This window comes from Cornus florida, unplaced genomic scaffold (genome assembly GCF_030987335.1).
Source record: "Cornus florida cultivar Cherokee Brave unplaced genomic scaffold, ASM3098733v1 CherokeeBrave_3.0.0_Hap2_Chr10, whole genome shotgun sequence".
In the NCBI taxonomy this organism is placed as follows: domain Eukaryota; kingdom Viridiplantae; phylum Streptophyta; class Magnoliopsida; order Cornales; family Cornaceae; genus Cornus; species Cornus florida.
In genome coordinates, this window is record NW_026775580.1 from 76981177 (window position 1) to 76999722 (window position 18546).

General features: G+C 33.6%; 2 protein-coding genes across 2 annotated transcripts; both read right to left on the bottom strand.

Moving 5' to 3' along the window:
- Nucleotides 1-225: 225 nt before the first annotated feature.
- Nucleotides 226-6062, bottom strand: LOC132276688 (metallocarboxypeptidase A-like protein TRV_02598). Its single transcript, XM_059778246.1, has 11 exons — nucleotides 5707-6062; nucleotides 5142-5199; nucleotides 4955-5065; nucleotides 4635-4772; nucleotides 4068-4137; nucleotides 3930-3985; nucleotides 3480-3605; nucleotides 2758-2897; nucleotides 1015-1087; nucleotides 850-924; nucleotides 226-657 (listed from the first exon to the last, which is right to left on the bottom strand). The coding sequence occupies exons 1-11, from the start codon at nucleotides 5859-5861 to the stop codon at nucleotides 346-348; spliced, it is 1314 nt and encodes a 437-aa protein (XP_059634229.1). The 5' UTR covers nucleotides 5862-6062; the 3' UTR covers nucleotides 226-345.
- Nucleotides 6063-13358: 7296 nt separating this feature from the next.
- Nucleotides 13359-17262, bottom strand: LOC132277897 (probable flavin-containing monooxygenase 1). The gene is made up of 5 exons (XM_059779738.1): nucleotides 16813-17262; nucleotides 15513-15750; nucleotides 15185-15351; nucleotides 14370-14719; nucleotides 13359-13716 (listed from the first exon to the last, which is right to left on the bottom strand). The coding sequence occupies exons 1-5, from the start codon at nucleotides 17260-17262 to the stop codon at nucleotides 13359-13361; spliced, it is 1563 nt and encodes a 520-aa protein (XP_059635721.1).
- Between the last annotated feature and the right edge of the window lie 1284 nt (nucleotides 17263-18546).

Below are 18546 nucleotides of genomic sequence, written 5' to 3' on the forward strand. Positions count from 1 at the left end.
CAAATAAAAAACAGAAGCAAGTGGAATACAAAAATATAGAAGTACTAATATGTGATTATCAATTCGTTCATCAACATAATGGCAGTTTAAATATGTTTGATTACGATAATTCTTAAATACTAATTAATCCAATGCAATGCACAAGTGATACAAGACCTAAAACATCATCCTTTCAGGACTCATTACCACCACCAATATATTAAAAAGGAAAAATGACATGAACCATGAAGTAAACACTATTACATTATGGTGAAAAAATATACGTGCACTAAACAAAAATCATACACGCAAATCTCTGTGTCCCCCCATTTTTTTCACTGAACAAATAAATAGCAACTGTAACTATCAGAGGGACATAGAGGAAACAATTGTTCTACTACTCTTTGATATTCTAGAACAAAACATGAACATCAACAGCACCGAAGACAACAAGAAGAGCCGGAAATATGTTCTTATCTCCTGCATTCCAACTTCAAGCACCTCCATCTTCTTCCCGTATCTACTTTTTCTTTCTACTAAATATCCATTCAGATAGTCATCTATTGATAACAACTTGCCTGAATTGGAAACGGGTGTCTTTTGATGAATTTCATCGACTTGTTGTGGACCCAAATTGAACATTGTGAAGAATGCAGCAGACCAGTCGTTGAGAACTCTCTGGAATGCAAAATAATGATGAAATTGTCAAGTTTATACCATATACCTTAGTTGAATAAAGAGTTTGTATTATTCAACCGTGAGACCCTCTTCCCCACTTAGAGGGGATATATATAATATATTTTGTAGAACCCCAAAATGATGAAATGAACTAAAACCGAGTAAGGAGTGCTATTTTCAAATCTAGCATACATTGAAGGTAGTAAGGTCTATAGGATTGAACATTTTAAAGCAGTCCTTTGCAGAGGCTGTTCCATCTCCATAGATCTGCCAGTCAATACACACAAGTAAGGTCCTCTCCGTGTGGAATCTGAAATTTAAGGAATAACTAGAAAAAAGGGAGTGCATTTCACAAACCTCAAAAGTGAAAGCCATGGGTACACTCGCAATGTCATACATGTAATCTGTTGCTGTCCCATGTGCTAGATACCTACATTTATGCATGTTTTAAACTCGTGAATAAAATGACAAAATAATGAATACATCAAAATCAAAAACATTTTATTTCTGCAATCCAATAGGTAGCTCTAGGCTTGCTGAAGTTCAGCTCTCCCTCGAGTCCATCATTTGTTGGCTAGAAGCTGCCACATGTTTTCCCAGTTTCCTACTTGTGTTTTCCAATTTTTCATGTTTCTATTTAGTTACATGGTGAGTCTAATACAAAACAAAGGAATGAAGATGGGGAATTTGGGTGAAAAACAAAAGAAGAAATAAAAGTAATAAGGAATAGATCCATTTAGAGAGGAGGAGGGGGGTAGAGGGAAGGAAAAATTACTTTCACGGACTTCAGGTCATTAGATAACTTCTGAATATATATATGATAAGAACAAGAAAAAGCAAATGAGAAATAAAATGGGAATAAACAAGAATGCAAAGAAATGTAATGTTTGCCATTTCCCATATAGAAACGAGGATCTGCTACAAAAATAATAATAATAATAAATAAATAAAGGAAGAGGAGGAAAAATTCAGTAAAGACCAGTAAATTCTGTTTTGATGCTGCAACCCAAACAAAATGACACTGAGCCCGTATGTGTCTGTATTGGTGAAGGGTGGGTTATTAAGTGCTTGGATGACATCAGTATAGAGCTTTGTGGTTGAACCATATAAGCATAATATTTAATGTGGCAAAATGCAATACACTTCATAAATTTATGATTTTTTTTTTTTTTTTTGATAAGTATAAATTTATGAAAATTGATCAAACTAAGAAGTATATAAGTTGGGCTAATCAACCCAAGGGTGGGGAATTCAGAAGACCATTGCCTGTAAATCCAAACTGGTGGTTGAGTTCCATTAGTATATGGATATCACTATGGAAGTTTTACAAAAGAACATTAAAAACAACCGTGAAATATGAAGCTGAAGTCAAACAACAAATAAGGAACAATTCTAAATATTACTGCAAGAGTGTTAAGCATTTAGAGAGTGGGTGGGTGCAAGGATAAGCCCCATACGGTATAAAATTTTGGAGAATTATCAAGGTCAGAAATTAAAAGGGATAATTCATGCAACTGAAAAACTGTAACACCATCAATGTGAAGAAGCAACTGGAAAATTTAGAAGGTTTTATTTGAAGAGAGGAAGTGCGAAAAAGAAATTGATCGTATTAGCGAAAAAAAAACAAAGTATATAGTGGGGAGTAAAGCTTCAATGAAGTAGACTTGCAGAATTGGAAGTGTCCTGCTGTCTCAAAACATTTGCAACAAGATATGCAACACGAATGCTTTAAATATTTTTCGCCATATCAGACAAACTGACTAGTGTGCATGTCAAATCCTAATTAGGCATCAACACCATGTAGTAGTGCATGTTTTCATGAGTTCACCACTTCTGACGAAGCACTAGTGTCAATTCCATTGTCAAATTTGCCAAAGCAGTATCAGATCACAAGCTGACAGTAACAAATTGATAACAACAGTGACCTAGATGTAACTAGAATGCGAATGCGCTAAGATCATTATAGAGGATTTGACGGGCTTGAATTTAACTTTGTTCCGGCCCCATTGCAAGCATGTCAAACTCATGGAATATTGTTAATAGCTTTTACAAAGTAATAAAATATCTAAACAGAAATCATTAGCTATAAGTAACACAAACCCGACAGAGCCTCCCCCTGATCCAACCATGCAACGGCCTTCACAGTGCATATGGTTCAACTTTTCAAGCATCGATTTCATTCTGTGAGAGAAAAATCCATTCGGAGTAGTGTTTTTATGATCATATGGCATGAATAGGGCCTGAAAAAACAAGCATCAATATACAATGTTGTGGTCAGGCAACAAATACATAGATACCAAAAAATGATGAGTGTTAGTAAAGGATACAAAACTTGGAGCTTCTGTCACTAGGTTACGAAAGATAATATATTGGAAATCAATTTCACCCCTTAGCAAACATCTTCTTCCATTCCCCAAAAAAAAAAAACAAAAACCCGTTGTTTGTTCCTATCATTAGCTGATCAATATATCAGCCAATTCCCTTTGTACAATATTGACAACAAACTTAATCATTCACACATCAAAGGGGCACAAAATTTTGATAACCAAACAAGAACAAAGTTGTTCCCCCACTCCCCAGCACGCACACACTCTCTAAAAAGAAAAACCTTTAAGCTCCTAGAGAAAAATAGAGGAGGCTGGGCTACCTACGTGTGCCGAGTGTGTGTTGGGAGCCCTAGACAGGCATTGTGGTTCAATATACAATGTCATCGACTTTATTATGTTTACATGTGCTATCTCAATGATTACAGGAAAAAAATCAGATTGAAAATTACCACTACAGAATATTAAGAAAAGAAGAGGAGAAGAAGTATGGCTTACCTCCATTCCAGAATGCACATTAACCCATATGTGTGGTTCGAATGATATAGCCAGTTTCCGCATTATTTGAGTCTCAGGCTCACTAAAAGGAGAAACTCCAGGATTTTCTTCATATGGATCATAATCCTGTAATTAAGTAAACAAATAAAATACAATGCAAAACAAAGAAAATGTTTTACGTCTTAGTTCTTAGCACATAGAGTAACACAAGGAACTAACAGATGACATTCAGCAGAGAAAGAGAGAATAAAGCATCAATAGCTGACCCCAAATTAAACTACTAAAACAATGTGAATAAACTTAAAGAGGATCAACCCTAGCATATCTCCAAAAGGAATAAATCATGGCCATCAAGCTCAGAAGACACAAACAAACAGATAAAACATTGGCCATAAAAATTCTTTAAAAATTTCAGATTATTGAAACCCAAAATGAATGAACAAAACGAACCTTCTCCTTTTTGCCCCAGTCTACACTCCAATTTCGATTAAGATCAACTCCTCTTCCTGTCACAAAACAGAAACTTAAGTATTCTATATCTTTCCAAGCAGTCATGTGATGTATTTAAGTCACGAGAAATCACAACACCGTTTCTTCTCTCACAGAGGTCTCCTTCTTCAACAATTTTGCGGCCATTCAAATTTTCCATTGGCACTACCTGAAAGATAAACATACATTAGCGGTCCAATAATACTCAAGACTAAAAAAATAGATGGTTATAATCCACCTGGATTTTGAGACTCGTGGTTACAATGAAATAATAATAAAAAATGTTGTGCACCAATGTTTAGCAAGGAGCAAATTTAAGTAAATTAGTATGAGAAATAGAAACAATCCTCCCATTCAAAGTGTCGATATTGAAGTGAAAGATGGTATGATGACGTAGAAGAAAGCATTCCCCGTCAAGTTGTAAATAGTCAAATTAATGTTCAAATTATCGTGGAGAAACAATATGAGATAAAAATAAAACCTTTCTAACCAAGAGAGTATGAAAAATAAGAAGGTACTCCAATCAGTTTGAGTTTGGAGGGAAGCCTGATTTGGGAAACAGTAAAATGATATTTATGTATATGCACATACCATACAGATACTTACACACACAAATCTATAGCCATCAACTCAATCTTTCTGAAAACTGAAAAGGGAAAACATTACCTTTATGAGAAGCCTATCAAGGGTGTTGTTTAATGAAATTGGATCCATGTTGGGTAGAAATTGCTCTTCACTTAAAATGGAGAGGATCCGTAATGCAAGCTCAGATGTAATGAGTTCCCTTCCATGTTGGCCGAAAGTCTGGAAGACAAGTAATCATCTGTCAAAAACACCAGCAATTACCAATCTGAGATATTCTAAACACTAAAACTCAAATTGCAAATGTGATCTACAAGGTACACTACTACGTTATTTATATACTCTAAAAGATTCAACAATTCAAATGTAACACAATCACATTTATGCTTAAAAAGAAAACTTACAAGAAGCATCCGAAACTTTGACCTGTCATCACTCCCTTTCCTATTCCGGCTGTAACTAACTACAATCATCTCTGCTTCATAACCCTTATTTGTACGTCTAATTTTCTCCAACTGCATAGCATATGAATAATCAGGACTGTAATTCTAGCAAAATGATCAATGAATACAAAAAGAATATAACACGTACAGAGAATTTGTCAGGGTGTCGATGGACCAAGGCTTTTATTTCTTCAGTCAAAGCTCCACTGCAAAATCCCGCAAACCAAATTCATAAAATGAAATCTCCTAGCTAAATATTAGCTAAAATATAAAATAATTTGAAGTAAATGTAAGCTAATAGAAAAAGAAAATTGAATTCTATGCTTTCTGTTGATTGATTCAGACAAGGAGTAACACAATTAATCCAAATTATACAATAGTGTCATCAATTAAATGGAGATTTTTAAGATCCCAGTTAACAAAAAATCTGACTCTAAACAAAAAGAGCTTTCTTTCCTGAAATTTCACAGCAACCAAACGAGCTTAAACAACCACTCAAAACCATCGAGAGAAAAACTGCCAAATTCAATTCCAATTCTACCGAATCTTTGCTACCAAAGTCAACATCAAACAAATTGAAATGATGGGTCATAACAGAGAACACGTGAAATTATCAAATCCTCAAATCTATCATAAGAGTAATTAAAAGCATATACAATAATAGAAAAACGATAGAAGCATATAATACCCAGAAAAGATTTATGGGGATTTACCTGGTATGATACAGATCGAGGTTGATGGGGGTGAGAGAATGATGGCTGAGATTAGTTTTTCCATGAACGCGTGAAAACCAAGAAAAGACGAAGAAAATGACGATGCAGAGGAATGTTGGATTTGAGGAGCGAGAAAGGGGACGATGACGGCCCATCTCGAGTAACGTAGGAGAGCAAAAACACGCTAACTATTTACTTTCTCTCTCTAACTCTTTCTTTCGTTGCATTTGAATATCATATCATCCATCTCAAGCAACGAAGAAGAAACAAAGTCGAAGACTTTCGATGAGAGAGAGAGAGGAGAGAGAGACTTTGTCAGCTAGTCTTTGATTTTCCACCTTCGACGGTTATGATTTTCGGTACTGGGTTCCAGTCGTTTGCGTGTCTCCGTTATATGATATCATCATAATTATATTTTGTTAAATAATCATTTTTCCATATTCACTGCATCGGACGGCGGAGAAGACGAGAAGTAAGCCAACCCTGATCAGGATATTGATGGCCTTGTGGATTGGAGCCAATAAAAGCTCGTGTCCAGGTCTTTGTAGAGAATGTTTTTTATTTTTTTCCCAAAAAAAAAAAAAATTTACTATTTATTTATTTATCCTTTCGAAAGCTGAATGTTTTACCAATTAGAACAGTGGAGCGAGTATGAAACACTTTTTTAAGGAGGAATGGGATTATTATACCATTTAAAATTTTAAGGAGGAATGGGATTATACCATTTAAATTAACTATTATTGAAGGAAAAAGAAACTAATAATTATTGGTATTTTTAAGTTATAGAAGAGTTATATTTGGCCCAATAAATAAAAATTTACTATTTTACCGAATTTATGTGGTTACTCGTATGTCAAATATAATGCCAAATAAAAACTTATTACTTCACCGAGTTTACATGGTTACTCATGTGTCAAATATAATGGGACCCATTTTAAAATATAAGTTAATTCACAATTTAAAAAGTTGTAATTCCTTTTCTAGGTTTATCTTAATCTAATATTTTTTGTTGGCGATTAAAGTTTTAACCATATATATTTGTTTTATATTTCAAATTGCATCTCTTTAAGGACTATTGATCGAGATATTTCAGATTGTGTCTTTGATCATTAATGTTATATTTATTACTTTGATAAACATTTGTTAATTGATATAATGATCAAAGCTAATCATCTGGCTCTCAAAAACAAAAACAAGAAGAGAATTTTTTTAAAAAAAAATTGCAAAGCAGAAAAATTATAAAAAACATTGCAATTCTTGCTCTAGATTTTGTACAAACCAAATTACTAAATTCGAGTACCATGAAACTTGCTATGAAAAGGAAAAAGAAGATGATTTAGCTGTGGAAAACTAAAAAGATAAGAAAAGGGGTTATGAAAAACTGAAAAGATATGAAAAGGGGAAGGGGTGTATTTCATGAAAAATAAACTAGAATAATAATGATGCCTATTTAAGTTGAAATTTTAGACATATTTTTATATTTGTTGGTTTTAAGTCGGAGTATTAAAGTCGTCAATGATATTATTTTCCGTCATAGAATGTAAAAGTGAAAACGTATTTGGTAGAAAAGAAGGAATATGTATGGAGAGAAAATAAGATCTTATTTGTTCGTAGAGATGATAAAAGGAAATATATGATAAGAGGAAGGATAATCATACTTCCTACTTTACAAGAATCCGGGAAAAAAAAGAAAAAAGAAAAGATAAGTGAACTATTATAAAAGTTTTAAATTATAGTAAATACTATCATAAATTATACAAGTTTTAAATTACAGAATTAACCCCTACAAATTATAATATTATAAATATTTTTGAATATAATTATAAAAAAATAATAAAACTTCTTCTTTCCTTCTTTCTTATTAATTAATATAAAAAATTATAAGTTTACACACGAATTCATTCATGGCTTCTTTTTCCCTTCCATCAAATTTTTTCCTTACCCACCTAACATAACGTTACGTTTTTTGTAGAGGGTTGCATATCAACTATAAAATAAATTTAGTTGGGTACAGTAGCTGCAAGAATAGCTCTGTAATCTGAACTTCTCAAAGTCGTTGAGGATTAAAGTGTAGTGCATCACATGGACAAATTATATGGTAGGAAACATTTAATTCAAATGTTTTTTTTGTACATTTATTTAGAGTGGGTGTCATACCACATGTCAAGTTGGAAGTACCTTGGTGATACCCCCATTAAGATGTTATCCACCTTGCATTCAATTTTTTCCCTGTTTTTGTGGAGGGCAATTTTTTCCATACCTATCACATTGAAGGAACCGTATCATGTGCTTGTACCCAAATTTTTTTTTTATTTTTTACACATGTGCAACAAAATTAAATCGAGGGTGCACTACATTTTTAATTAAAGATTGCAATACAATTAAATTAAGAACGCAGTATGATTAATGGAGGCCTGATAGGATTGGATTTCGATTTAATTGTGTGTTGTAGAAGAGGATACGATAAATGATTCAGATCCCTCAATAAGATATAATTTGTGTACATTTTGTAACATGATTTGCTTACATATTAGAACATAAAACGAACACACCAATTTCATGCTTCCAAACATAATTTTAGGATTAGTTTGGTTAGATGGAAATCAATGTTGGAAAATAAAAGTGAATGAAAGTGAAGTAACGGAAACAAAAAATAAATTTTTTAAGATTTATTCGTTCATCATGAAAATTTTTCAAGAAATTTGTGAGAAAATATCATTTTATAATTGGAACAGCATGAAAAGTAATAAAAAAATATTGTGATTTACCTAAATTATTTATTTTTTAATTAAATATGACAACAGCTCTAATGTCTAGATTGTAGAGATAGGGGTAACTATTATAATATTCTTACCAAAAATCATGCATAAATACAATTTATTTTAGAAAGTGAAAAGGGGGTACAATTGAAATTTCATATAGCTTTCTTAAAAAATCAAAATTTGCGTAAAAAGTTCGAAAATTTTCTGTTTCTTTTCATTCCTAGTTATTTCCATCTAACCAAACTAAGCCTATTCTCGTTTTTTTTTTTTTTTTTTTTTTTCTTTTATAAATTTTAAATTTAATCTATAAAAAATTACAAAGAGGCGGACACATAATTAAGTATTTGTGTGTGCTTATATTCTTTCTAAGAAAATTGAATCTTGAATTATTTAGAATTGGATTTTTCTTTTTTCTTTTTTTCTTTTCACCCCATATTCCTTTTATAGTAGAATTGTAGATCTGCAATCTGGACTTCTCAAAGTAGTCGAGGATTCAAGTTTATTTCATAGACAAATAATTTTTTAAAAAACATTTAAATTCTGATGTATTTGTACATATATTTAGATGGGTGTTACAAGACATGTCATGTTCTAATTTCTTGGTCATAGCATGACATGTTATGACCTTTACATTAAAGTTTTTTTCCTTGTTTTAGATAGGGCAATTTCCCATACCCATCACATTGAAGTAACCACATTCCATGTTTGTACTCATTTTCTTTAACACATGTGCAACACAAATAAATGGAAGTGCAACACAAGAATCTCAAGTTCCTCGTTAATTGTGTTCAAAGATCATTAAATCAAGAGTTTTGCTATTCCAACCGACTAGAAAACAACAGACAAATACCGATTCCTAGATGTCTTCATGGCCAACCAAAATCACTTTATGGTCCCCTTTTTTTTTTTTTCCTTCCTCCAACTTCTATTATTTTTCATTAAGGGTCTGTTTGGCTAGACGAAAAATTATGATAGAAAGTGAAAAAGAAAAAAAGGGCAAAAAAGAAAAAAAAAATCAAGTTTCCATCATACATTTGGTTAGCAAAATTTTTTTTCAAGAAAACTATGAGAAAATACTATTTTGTGAGTTTGGAAAGCATGAAAGTAAAAAGAAAGTGATTGCAGTTATCAAAACTACCCTTTTAGTTATAACATTACTTTGTACTCTTTTTGAGACATTGCCCTATCTTCTGACTCTTGAACAAAATTAAAATTTTAAGTTCAAAATGAAACAATGATTCTGATATTTAATAATTTTATATATGTGATTATAGGTAAAAGTTTAATTAATAAAAAATTTTGTTCCAAAAAATATTTAGGAAAAAGAATTGAAGTTGACATATATACTTTTAGTCATAGAAAAATGCTTCAACTAAATTAATTTGATACGTCTAATATATGTAGAATTAAAATAAAATTAGTTTGGTACATCTAATTACTTATAGTCCTAAAGTCGAGAGAAGTCTATGTATAAAAAAGTATATGTACGAATTAAATTATAAATTGTATGCGTAGAGACACTAATCCTAATTTTTCACCCAACACTCTACTTAGATTTATATATATATATATATATATATATATATATATATATATCACTCTAAATCATTATTAATTATAGAAAGAAAAAAATATAATAAAATTTTAATTTTGTATGCACGTATAAAACTATATACAATTAAAATAGTATTACATTATTATATAAGCAATATACAATAGAAGGGAACTGACCTATTAATGAAGTTTGTGGAGAAAGTGGCATGGGCATAATAGGAAACTAAGATATGAAGGCGACAGGAAAGTAAAATTTCCTTGTGTTTTTTGCGAGAAACATTTTGAGGAAAATTAAGCAGAAATTTACTTCCTAAAATTTTTCTCTTTCACACTAACCAAACTCCTAACAAATTTTAAAAATTTCTGTTTCTTTTGCTTTCTATCTATTTCATGCTAACCAAACGAACCCTAAAGCAATCAGTAACGAAAATTAGCCAGGAGCGGAAGAGATTAACGGAATCACGATGTCACATGAATTTGAAACGAGCTCAATTTTGGTCAGAATCCAATTATGGATCTGACGATATCACACGAGTTTTTGGAATTAACTAAACTATTATGTGGAAAGCCCTTTTCATTAAAATGCAACAACTGCAATAGCATTTTCTTCCAAGTCAAATCGAGATTCCAGCCAGATGAACAGGAAAGGTTTAGATGGAGAATGGCAAATTGCTCCACTCTTTTGGCCAAGTTCTATAAAGTATGCTTTCAGTTCCTTAGTTGAGTTTTGTTCATCAAGAGATGCTGACAGGCACGTCACTCACACTGCCTTTCGCGCGAGTATGGTCGGCTATGCTTCTTGTGAAAGCGTTGCACCGAAAGCTTTGAATACTGGCCGCGGAAAGTTTAGTTCAGATCGGACCTACTCAATAGCATCAAACAAGCACAAATAAGAACACTTTGTTCGCTGCAGTTCAGACCCATTGCCCTTCGTCCTCTGCAACTCGGTTGCCGAAGTTGAGTAGTCGCTACCCGTCGATAAAAATAGCCTGTCGCTGCCGTTCGTTCTCACTGTAGTTCAATCACGCCATTCTGACGTCGGAACTGCGTCCTTGAGTCGCCAGTGCAGTTCCTCCTTGCCTCCACCGGACTCCTTGCTCTAAGTTCAGTCCGTAGCCGGCCTCCTCATAGTTCAGTAGCGTCGTTTCAGTTCACTACCGTTATCGGAAACTGTAAGGTAAAGTCCAAGAATAAAACCATGCAGGCTTAGACTCAAAGCAGATAATATCATATCATATGGTGGAGTGAGTCGTTACAAAAAACACGTGAAGAAAGGGTGAGAGTGTTGTGCACAAATGGTTTGTTGCTATGTGGAAGTCGATTTTTTGCTGCTATATTCTTATCATCAAAAATAGCATTTTTCTTAAATCAATGATGCAAAAACAGCTATTTTGAGTTTTGAATAATTGTGTTGCATCAATTTAACACGTGTTGCAATTTCAATTTAATAAATACTTTAGCATAATTAAATAAAAAATGCAACAATATTAATTGAGGCTCAAAATGATAGTGTTGCACTTCGATTTAACCGTGTTTATTGAGTGTATAGCATACTATAACATTGATGGTCGAGAATACAATAGAGAATCTAAATCCGGCATTGGGATGCCATTTGTGTCCATTTTGTAATAAGGTTACGTTGCATTGGAAATCGTAAAATTACTTCCAAACTTAGAGTTTTTCGTTTTCAATATTATTATTATTATAAAAATAATTAAGTATTCGTTTATGCTTATATTTTTTTTCTAAGAAAAGCTAGTTTTGTATTATTTAGAATTGGGTTTTTCTTTTTCGAATATATATGTATATTTATACTGTTTTCTTTTGTAGGATGGTTTGGGCCATTGATATTCTATTCCAAATCAGGCCCATTGCTACCCTAAGTCACCGTGGGCTTCACACAAATAAAATTTTGGACCCTGTACGTGGACCTCTCACACAGTGTAGTCACTGTATTGAGCATTTGTGGAGTGGTTTTTTTACTTGTAAAGTTAATTTAATTTATAATTTATATCCGGTTGTCTAGCTGGTTTAGCGTCTCAGCTTTCGGGTGTGGCCATATTGATATTTGATTCCCCTCCCATAGTTTGCCAGAAATTGAAAATCTTCCTAGTCTCCGTCTGTTACAAGGGGTCATTTATACCATATTGAATTCGAATAGGAAAGTGATTGGGTATAAATAGATGGGTATGCAGCACTATCTAATAGTTTGAACTTTTGGATAAATGGGTAAACGCCCACCCGTTATAATTGGTATCAGAGCCAAACCTAATCTTTGATCCGGTGCCACACCAAGCCCCAGTTGCAACTAGGGCGTTGCGAAATTGAGTAGGAAAAAATGTTACAAGAGGTCATTTGTCCCACATCGGATTCGAATGGAAAAGTGATTGTGTATAAATGGGTGAGCATACACAACACTAACTAATAATTTGAGCTTTTGAGTAAATGGGCAAAGCGCCTACCCGTTACACCGTCTCAATTGCCATATTCAATTGCATTTAGGGCTCCAAAATCATATTTGTTGCCGGTAGGGTTTTTCTACCGTAGATACATATAGGGCTGCAACTCGGGTGAGTTGGGCGAGTTTGAGGTATAACTTGAACCCAACCCACCATATGAAATACTAAACCCAAACCCAACCCTAACCCTATCTTTAACCTAAACTACTCAACTCAAGTCCAACCCATCCTTCTACTTTTAAATTTGGGCTTGCAACTCGGGCTAAGATTCCGGGTAAAAATTTCGGGTTAATTCGGGTTACTCATATGACTAATCCTTACACCGAAAATTTAATATAATCTTGAATTAGTTTTAGATTAAATTACTCTTAAACAAGAAAAAGTTTAAAGACTTTTTGTAAATTTTTAATAAATTGCAAACAAATTTTTAGAAAATTAATTCTCATAAATGTTAATATACAATAAGCTAAGATTTAACAAAAGAAGTTGGAAAGAAAAAAAAAAAAGTAATCATAGTTTAAATATTATATATAATGTATTTAAAACTAAAAATATATATGAAAATCATATTAGAATTCGGGTTCGGGTTGTTAGCACTTCAACTCAAGCCCAACCCTAATTAAATTTGGTTGAGATTTTTTAACTCAAGTCCAGCCCTAATTGTAAAAGTAATTGCCCAAGCCCGTGAAAAATCGGGCTGGGTTAGGGTTGGATTCGGTTACCCAACCCAAGTTGTATCCCTAGATGCATAATAGAATAAACGTCAACAATATTTCAAAAGTCTTTTTCCATAAACTTTTTGGATTCAAAGTTATTTTATTATTCTGATGTAGCAGGCCATAACTTTTCGCTCCCAACCTACAAAATTTTGTCTAGGTTACGCGGATCGAGTTAAGTCTGCATAATCTGTTGGACCATAAGGAGCAAACAGCTCCGAGAGAAATGATTTCTTCCTTCTTGGGTTGCGCCCAATGTCCCTGCATAGCTGGTCATTGCAGTATATTTGTAGCAACACACTCACACATGACCATTTGTAGCTGTCACAGGCGTAGCGTCGCATGCACTTTTCCCATTTCTGCACATCATCTTCCATCTCTCTTACGGTTGGCAACTCGAACTTTCCAGCAAGAAAATGGGCTAGCCATTTGCTCCTCATCTCTGTGGTGTATAAGATTGTAGGACTCTCTGAGTACCCTAGTATAGCCAACTGTGGTATCCTTGGATGAATACATTCCCTGCAACAAATAAAACATTTTCATTCAATGTTTTTGCTATACATGTCCTAGGTTATAATTGAAATAGTATGTGCTTTGATTAAAAAAATTTACTTGGTTACATTATTAAAAGAAAATAATGAAGGTTTGTATCTCTCTATTTTGGGTGGTAGCAGTGGGGACTAATATATTAAAGGGTCGGGAGGTCATGTCACCAAAATTGGATCGTTGAGAGGGTTTTTTGAGGCTTGCCCTTAAAGTTGATGTAATTACAAAAAATTCTACACCCGAGTGAGAATAAGGGTTTGGTTTGGATTACAAGCAATTGATTTGTACATCAGTTATGATAAAGAGTCCGATAGTTGTATAAGTCTGACTGGTTTGATGTGAGTATGGATATGAGCCTCACCATCCAGATGTCAATAGTGGGGTTCACGCCCCCCCACTCACAGTCAACCATTAGAGTAGTCCGAATCCAAATGTCGGACTACAAATCATTTTTCTTTGTACAAGACAAAGTATTGAACGTTAAATCCGTCTCAAACCCATTACTCTCTGCGCTTGAGCTATCAATACTGGATAATGGTGTTTTCTTAAAATACCATTACTGTTATAAGCATAATGGAAATATGCAACATGTATAATTATAAATGTGTATTGGGACTGATTAATACCTGTATAAGGGAGCTGATGACCCCGTGACACATTTCTGGAAATAAGTTGATGTGAAAATGTTCTTCAGCTTTTCTTCACCTCTATATCCAGTAGCGAAGATGACAATATCTGTTGCTAGAGGTTTTGGCTCGCCATCGATGATCAGTCCATTTTTGCAAAAGCCGAACCTCTGTGTTTTCTTCAAGATGATACTTCCTTCTTCAACTCTGTTGTAGAACTTAGCCGGCAAAACTGTGAACATACACGAAGAAATCTGCTTGAAGAAGGCATGGTCCGGGACCATATTGTATTTCTTCAATGGATATATCCATTTGAGATAGCTCTCCACCAATTTTGAAAATATCCACAGCTGAAATCCACAACATAGATGTTTCATAGGATTATTGGGCAGTTTTAAGGATGAAGTACTACACATATGAATGATAATGTGATTCAGGTCACTATAGTGTTTTGACTTGGTAAAGGAAAACATGTGCTACATGGACCTAATTTTTTTTTTTTTTTTTTTTTTTTTTTCAGGTTACTCGCGGTGACACATGACATGACATGGATATGAGTAAAAAATATGTTCAGCACAGAATCAAAATGGACATCCAGTCCTATATTGTACTCATTTTTAACACTAAACGTTTCATGCCTATACATAGGCCTCTTATGTTTTGAAAATTCAATATATTTCACTTTCGTTACTATGCTATCAACTCTAATACTCATGTATTGCCGTAATGGTATCTAGATGAACTCAGGCTTTTCAAATTCTCTTTTTTCTTAGCAACAACATAAACAATGGTCCTATTAAGCAAGAAGAAGTTACCAAAGGTGAAAGGAGAAGAGCCAAGAACCAGAGAAAGAATCCTTCGTCGGGCTTATGGATCATAAACTCCGAAAACCGGTTTAGATTTCTGAAGTTGATTGTGAGCAAGTTTTCAGGAACCGTCCAGTGCACTGTCTTGAACAGCAGTGTACATGGGTGTCTAGCCCCTGAAGCAACCATGACATCAATAGATTATCAGAATTGTTACAATTATTTCAATAATGTGTGTGTGTGTTAATGGTCCAATAATAGTCCATTATACTCATCTATATATACTGCCACTTTGCTTTATTGAAAGAATTGGAGCTCAACTCAAATTTGATGGTACCATTTTTGTTAGCAACTTCTGTTGCTACATCCACTGCTGATTTCTGGAACCCGACCACGGTGATCCGCTTTCCTGTGATTAATTCAGCTGCACGATTGTAACCCATGGCTGCATAATCCATGGAGTGTATGACCTCTCCATCAAACACTCGTGGCCCACTGCTTATTGGGAAATCTGGCACGTTTGGCAGATCACTGAACTTCCCAATGCACAATATTACAAAATCCACCTGGTACACCTATAAAACATTTAGAGTTCATGTGAAAAGAATCAGATCAATTCACGGATTCTGAAAACCATTCTTTAGAAACATTTATATATATATATATATATATATATATATTTATATTAGAGAACAATATATAGTTCCTTTAAAATGTTTTCAAGTTGATAATAATAAATAAATAAATAAATAAAAAAGAAAGAAAGAAAGAAAAAAGAAAGGGCTGGTGACCTAGCGGTATCAACCTCTTACCTTCCAAAAGGAGGTCATGGGTTCAAGTCTCAGAAGAGACAAGTGTGTGAGTACCGACTAGAAAAAAAAAAAATTATATAAAAAAAAAAACACTACACTTTCTAACATATGTATACCAAATTGTGAGTACCAACTAGAAAAACAAAAACACTACACTTTCTAACATATATATACCAAATTGAGTATAAATATATTACACTATTTCACAACTATTCCTGGTAATAACATTATATTTGGGAGCACAATTTGGATTGGAAATTAAGATAAGTGTGTGAGTACCAACTAGAAAAAAAAAATTACATAAAAAAAAAAAACTACACTTTCTAACATATATATACCAAATTGAATATAAGTATATTACACTATTTCACAACTATTCCTCATAATAACATTATATTTGGAAGCACTGTCCAAACCACCAATTTGTTACTCCCAAAAATAAATATTTCATAAGTTTAAATCCGACATACATTGTAACTACTCATAGCCCATAGTTTGGTCACTGTTAGTGCGTTGAAACTTGAAAAACAATTATTCCAAAAAGAATACAAATAGTTACAGCTAGTAATTTTAAATTTGACTATTTCAATTCAATGTTGTATAACCAATTAAAAAAGAAATAAAATTATAGAAAATGTCTTTTTTTAAATTAAAAAAGCATTAGTGATTTTGTAAGTAGTAATTCAACTATGCGCAGATAAAAGAGTTGACTAAATCCAATTAAATCAATTCAAAATTACCAGTAAACTTTTCTGGCTATCAATTGAGAATTACACTATAGCCCTTTTGACCCAAACAACAACAGAGGCGAACAAATTGTTGTACCTGAGGTGCAACCAACGGCTGCTGGGTATCCTGTACGGCGACTTTCCATTTTCCTGTAGCTGAGAAGGGCCCACCATAGCCACCCCACAGATCCCCAGAAACAATACCTTCTTCATCGGACGGCGTAGAGTAGTCAATCCCAATCACTCTGGAGTTAAACTTGATCAGACGGAGGATATCGAAGTGACGAGCATAGGATTGTATGTAGTGGAACACTTGGGTGTGATGAGGAAATGTCTGGTTCACTGACGGTGGCCATGCAAAGTCGGAGAACTGGTAATAGGTCTTGGGAGTCTGGAGCTTAGTGGACTCCATGGACTGGGCCGCCCAAACTCCTCCAATGGCGTCTCGGGCCTCGAATACGGTCGGACTGAAGCCCATGTCCACCGCGTGTTTGCATGCCAGCAGCCCGCTGATCCCGGCGCCGATTATCGCTATCTGTTTCTCCATTTGGGTCCAATTGATACCTTTTTACGTCTGCTAGCTTCAAATGCTGGACCCTCAACAGTTGAGTTGAATTGATAATTTCACATGCAACTTCAAAGATATATAATTTACACATATATACACATATATGTGTGTAAACTGTAAATACAAATATTGAAATTTTTATGATCAGTAAGAACTTCATGGACATCTTTTATTGGCGATAGGCTAATGAGGACTGCAGGTGTAACAAGATGCAGATACCATGTGGGAAGCTATCAGTGCAGTTTGTTGGAGTTACCGTCGCCAAACTGTAACGACTATGAAAAGACAATTCTACCCATTATTATTTCTGAAATGAAAGAAATTTATTATATTCACTATTATTCTTAATCCTTCATATCAAACACAACATTAGTAAAAATTTCAACAAATTGTTTTTCTAATTTGAAAATAAAAGCACCAATTTAATATTTATAAACATAGTATTAATTGGATGAATAAAATGGGAATTGTATTTATCAAACAAGGGGGCACCGAACATATGTGCAGTTAAGTTGAATTTGTCACCGTTTTAGATAGTTGAAGACAAAAATTGAACTGATTCTGGGAGTGGACAAGTGAGGCATGACACAATGTTATATCAGCAATTCAGCGTAGAAAATAAAGTATTTGTATGATCACACCAATTTTAGTGACACACTAACAGCTTGTAGTAAACTGGTCAAATTAATCGACGGCATTGATTCATTGCCATGAACGGTCTATATTTACCCACGACGTCCAGTGACAACATATTGGGACTTTGCATAATTGCATAGGCAATGGCCCACATGACATGTTCCACTTTCCATAATGCCACTTTGAAATCATGATTACGACAAATTGTTCGGTGGTTTTGGGCATTGATACTCGGTTGCTGGAATAAAAAAATATATTACAAAGTGTCATTATAGGAGGATTGTTATTAAATTAATTTATTAAGTGTTAAATAAATTAAAATTATCTAATAATTTCTCCATCATTACATAAGTCTATACAAACACAGCCCGAAATAGGTGCTCTAGAAGAAAAGATTCTTAGTTCAACATTTGAAAGGCATATTAAAGACAACACTTTTCTTGAATTACTTGTTATTTATCCGGGAATTGATATTAAGTTTGCACTAGTGTTCATGTGGTTATCGAGAATGCAAACACTTTTATATTGTATCATTTTTATATTCACATGATTCCATTTATTTGAGCATAAAATTGTTTTTGAATTTTTTTTTTTTTTTTTTTTTTTCTGTGTTTTCTAGTGTTTGGT

Bases quoted from the DNA above. Each gene is read 5' to 3' on its own strand.
- LOC132276688 (XM_059778246.1), bottom strand. From the start codon at position 5,861: ATGGGCCGTCATCGTCCCCTTTCTCGCTCCTCAAATCCAACATTCCTC. The intron at 2,898-3,479 runs GTAAGCCATACT...TTGTTTTTTCAG, and splicing joins ATGTGCATTCTGGAATGGAG to GCCCTATTCATGCCATATGA. The intron at 1,088-2,757 runs GTTTGTGTTACT...GCATAAATGTAG, and splicing joins TCAGGGGGAGGCTCTGTCGG to GTATCTAGCACATGGGACAG.
- LOC132277897 (XM_059779738.1), bottom strand. From the start codon at position 17,262: ATGGAGAAACAGATAGCGATAATCGGCGCCGGGATCAGCGGGCTGCTG. The intron at 14,720-15,184 runs GTAACTTCTTCT...TGTGGATTTCAG, and splicing joins CTCTTCTCCTTTCACCTTTG to CTGTGGATATTTTCAAAATT. The intron at 13,717-14,369 runs GTATTAATCAGT...TATTTGTTGCAG, and splicing joins TCATCAGCTCCCTTATACAG to GGAATGTATTCATCCAAGGA.